This window comes from Siphateles boraxobius, unplaced genomic scaffold, assembly GCF_051911475.1.
Source record: "Siphateles boraxobius isolate OS27281-9 unplaced genomic scaffold, OSU_SipBor_1 308, whole genome shotgun sequence".
Taxonomy (NCBI): Eukaryota; Metazoa; Chordata; class Actinopteri; order Cypriniformes; family Leuciscidae; genus Siphateles; species Siphateles boraxobius.
This window is the reverse complement of record NW_027508929.1, coordinates 330254-334448: the sequence shown is the minus strand read 5'-3', so window position 1 is coordinate 334448 and position 4195 is coordinate 330254. Positions and strand designations below refer to the sequence as shown.

Genomic DNA, 4195 nt, shown 5'->3' with positions numbered 1-4195 from the left:
ATATTTACTTGACGAACATTTCACAGTTAAAGAAATTGCTGCAATGTATTCTCTAAGTCAACGAACAATCCGGAACAGAATGACCCAGTATCAGTTATCTGTGAGGCAGACTTACAGTGATATCACTGTTGAAGACTTAAAAAGAAATGTAATAGAATTTATTGCCAGTTGTCCTAATACAGGACAAAAGATGGTCATGGGACATCTTAAAGCAAGAGGTATAAGGTACGTTTCAAACGTGAGTATGTTTCAAAAAGAGTGTTACTTCTTAACCATAGAGACATGGTTTATATTCCTCATCAAACTTCTAGCATGTCATGTTACTTCTAGCTTGTATTCGCTGACTCTCAGCTGATCTACGTCTACATAGGAGTACGGTTCCTATCATGGTATCTCTATATAGACCATTCAGTATTATTCATTAGCTTAGTGTGTTGCTCAGGAGCTAATTAGCCTCTTCCATACCCAGCTCCAGGCACCTCTCTTTGAAAGTAGGACTTCGCCTTCTGATATTCAAATCTGATTAATTTCTATTGCCAATAGAAACATTAATGACATCTGCTATACATTTGGTTCTGTTCTGTTTACCCTTGTAGCAGGGATCTTCAACCCTGCTCCTGGAGAGCTACTGTCCTGCAGACTTCAGTCCCAACCCTGTAATTATCAAGCAACCCTGAACACATCATTAGCCCCTTCTGGTGTGTTTGATTAGGGTTGGAGCTAAAATCTGCAGGACGGTAACTCTCCAGGAGCAGGCAAACAGACTAGTTGTTGTCATACAATACATCAATTTAGGAAACAAGGTTGTCTTTTACTGACATTGATATGCATAGCAACATATTTTGACTAAGGAGGAGAAACTTTTGCATGTCATTATAACAGTTCTGTTTCTAGGGTACAACAACGAAGAGTTCGGGAGGTTATGAGAGCCATTGATCCGGTTGGAACTATGTTACGTGGACTGGAACTGAATATTGTTCCAAGACGCCCTTATTCAGTTCCAGCACCTCTCTCCCTGTGGCATATTGATGGCAACCATAAACTCATCCGGTAAGACTTTTAAAAGAAGGTACCGTTTAATGTTTTATCATTATTTTTTTTTTTTGTAATTAGTAACATTATTAGTAGGTAGTATTTTTTCTGGACAACAAATTTTTTTTTGTTGTATTTTTAAGTTTTTATTTTTTCGATTATTCGTCTAATGCGGGAAAAAAATAGACAACTGTAAATACATAGCTGAGTGCTGAAGTTACTACGTCACTCTGTAGGTCAAAACGCAGAAGTGAGTTAGCATTTTAGCACTCCTGGTTCCCTCGCTCTAAAGTCTATGGGATTCTTGAATGGGTTTTTGCTAAATCGCCTGAAATAAGGTCTGTGGTTAACAAAGCTTCTAAATATTTTCACATTTTGATCTATGACATTGAACACACAGTTATAACCTGCTTGTGGTTTTTTAAACTGTATTGTGTCTGCTTGTGTTTTTAAAAAACTTTATATAGGCTTCAAAATGTATAAATTTTGGATGAACTTGTAAAGATTATCTTGATAGACAAAATGTGTAAGGGTCACAACTCTTTGTTAAACACAGATCTTATTTTTTGCGATTTTCCAAAAGTCTATGGGGAAAATGCATAGTTTTTCGATCGAGGGAATCCATGCGCCGCTAGCTTCCGAGTTGTCCTACAAAGTGACGTCATGACTTCGGCACTCTAGAGGGAATGCATTGACGTCACTTTACCGCCGGAACAACCCCTCTCAGCCTGACTGAGTGGCAAAAGATCTGCTGCGTGACTGGATTTAATAGGAGAAACTGCGAAAATGCGACTAAAACGAACAATTTGATCAATTTAAACTAAATGTTGGACTCAAGTGTTCCTTACAACTTACTAAAGTTCCAGTGATCCATGGATATTGACATGCAGCCAGGAATCGTGTTGCCTGACATTTATGTTAGCCTGATTTCGACACCGGGGAGATAAAAGCAATATAGACCTAAACATAAAGCAAATTTGCCCGTGAACTCTTTATATAAATACAATATAGGTAGGTCTAAATCCGGGTGATCACTTATATCAGTGTTATATATAGCATCATATCCTCCAGCCCTTAAACTTTATATATATTTTTTTTGGTCCGTGTTTATTAAAAAACATCCAATAATGCAGAATATGCAATGATAAATATTTAATTGATGAGTTGTTAATATATATAACAATACAAAATATATGGGTATGGTTTTACACCTAAATTCAGCATATTGACACAAAATGATAACTGTAAATCCACCTTTCGCTGACTGGAGTCCAGTTGTTTCTGTGAATTGCAGCGATCCATTTGCTCCTCTTTCTATAGCAGTCTGTAAAAATATACCTCTGATTCTTTGTCAAATCTAGTTGTACAGTCAATCGCAAAGCTCTTTCGCACTTTATATGTGTTGTGTTTGTTTTTCGCGGCATTCACGGCTCATTCAGTCTTTTTGCCACTCACTGTGAGTAACTGCAGGCACTCCGGCGACGGTGACGTCACGCGCATACCCTCTATTTGCAAATACACAATATAAAATTTAAAAAGTTGATTTATCATTTGAGGCATTACAATAATCAGCCATCATATCTATACCATCACATTGTCAACTGTTCCTGTTAAATAATTTATTTCTAATTATATATTCTCTCTTCCTCCCTCTTTTCACAGTTGGAGAATAGTTGTCCATGGGGGCATTGATGGCTTTAGCCGTAAAATTATGTTCCTGAAAGCCAGTAATAACAACAGGGCCTCTACTGTACTGCAATGTTTCTTGGAAGCTGTGCATGTTCATGGTCTGCCTCAGCGTGTCCGTAGTGACCATGGTGGGGAAAATGTAGATGTGGCAAGGTTCATGCTAGAACATCCTGATCGAGGACCTGGTAGGTGCAGTAAGTCAAGAGTATAAAATACATATATATATATATATATATATATATAAATTCTACACAGGTGTTCATTATTGTATCACATTTAGAAAAGGATTGGCTGTCATCTGTCCCTAGTTAGATTATCAGTGAATATTTCCATTGATTGCAGTTGTTTTTGTTGAATTATTGAATTATTGATGTTTCTGTTAAATTAAGATTATTAAATGTGTACATTCTCTGTCAGAGCGCAAGAGCTACATCACGGGCAAGAGTGTCCATAATCAACGCATAGAGAGGCTATGGCGAGATTTATGGTGCACAGTCATCCATATTTACTATGCGGCCTTCCGGCACCTGGAGGACATTGGAGCTCTTGACCCGAACAGTGATGTTCATATCACATGCCTACACTTTGTGATGATTCCGAGACTGAACTGGCATCTGAAGTTCTTTTCTGACACCTGGGCCCGACATCCCCTCTCTTCGGAGGGCTACAAGTCTCCCCAGCAGCTGTGGGTGGCTGGACTACTTGTTGCACCACAACAGCTCCCTGAAGAGGTATAAACAGTTCCAGATTTACTTCAATATTGAACTCTTGACCAATGTTTATATTTACAAATCTTATTACAAATTATTAACGTACCTTACTATTATTTATTTTTCTTATAGGTTGAAATGTCTGACTGGGGTATTGATTGGGATGGACCAGTTCCTGTTGAAGATCCGCGTCAACAAACTGACATTCCAATGACGCAACCAGCACTTCGAGAGATGCTGGAGGCCCAACTCCAGGGTAGCATTGACCCTATCAAAAACAGTGACTTGTTTGGTGTGGATATTTACCAGGAGGCACTGATGGTTGCTCAAAGTGTTTTGAACAACATTCAGTAGTGAACAATCACTAAAATGGATCTGAACCTCATTGTCCTACCATTCATTTAACTCCTTTAGGTTCGGAGGATGTGGATTCCAAACTAGCCATATGTATATATATATACTAGCCTTTTACTTTTTTTTTATTTTTATTTTTTTCATCAGTTTTTGTTATTTTCACCTTTTTTTAGACAGGACAGTACAGAATGGACAAAAAGCTAAGTGGGAGCCTAATTAGAGGGGGATGTGATCGAGAAAGGTCCATAAGCCGGAACGTCCTGGTTGCGTATGCAACCCACCGTTCCCTGAAGGAGGGAACGGAGGACGTAGTCGACGCGACTGAAATGGGATCACGCTAGGGAGCCTATCATCTTCGAGTACTATTGAACGAGCCAATGTAATTGGCGTGCGTGATTCGCATCACACAC

General features: G+C 38.7%; 1 protein-coding gene across 2 annotated transcripts; it reads left to right on the top strand.

Moving 5' to 3' along the window:
• Nucleotides 1-23: 23 nt before the first annotated feature.
• LOC143759143 (uncharacterized) lies at nucleotides 24-3885 on the top strand. Of its 2 annotated transcripts, none has more exons than XM_077248701.1 (5): nucleotides 24-225; nucleotides 895-1050; nucleotides 2695-2906; nucleotides 3139-3452; nucleotides 3564-3885. In XM_077248701.1, the coding sequence occupies exons 1-5, from the start codon at nucleotides 44-46 to the stop codon at nucleotides 3783-3785; spliced, it is 1086 nt and encodes a 361-aa protein (XP_077104816.1). In that variant the 5' UTR covers nucleotides 24-43; the 3' UTR covers nucleotides 3786-3885. The 2 variants fall into 2 exon arrangements, with proteins under 2 accessions (XP_077104816.1, XP_077104817.1); XM_077248702.1 differs by having other exon boundaries at nucleotides 24-238.
• Nucleotides 3886-4195: the final 310 nt, after the last annotated feature.

Coding starts and splice junctions, on each gene's coding strand:
- LOC143759143 (XM_077248701.1), top strand. CDS start 44: ATGTATTCTCTAAGTCAACGAACAATCCGGAACAGAATGACCCAGTAT. Junction 2,907..3,138: donor ACATCCTGATCGAGGACCTG/GTAGGTGCAGTA, acceptor ATTCTCTGTCAG/AGCGCAAGAGCTACATCACG. Junction 3,453..3,563: donor CACAACAGCTCCCTGAAGAG/GTATAAACAGTT, acceptor TTTTTCTTATAG/GTTGAAATGTCTGACTGGGG.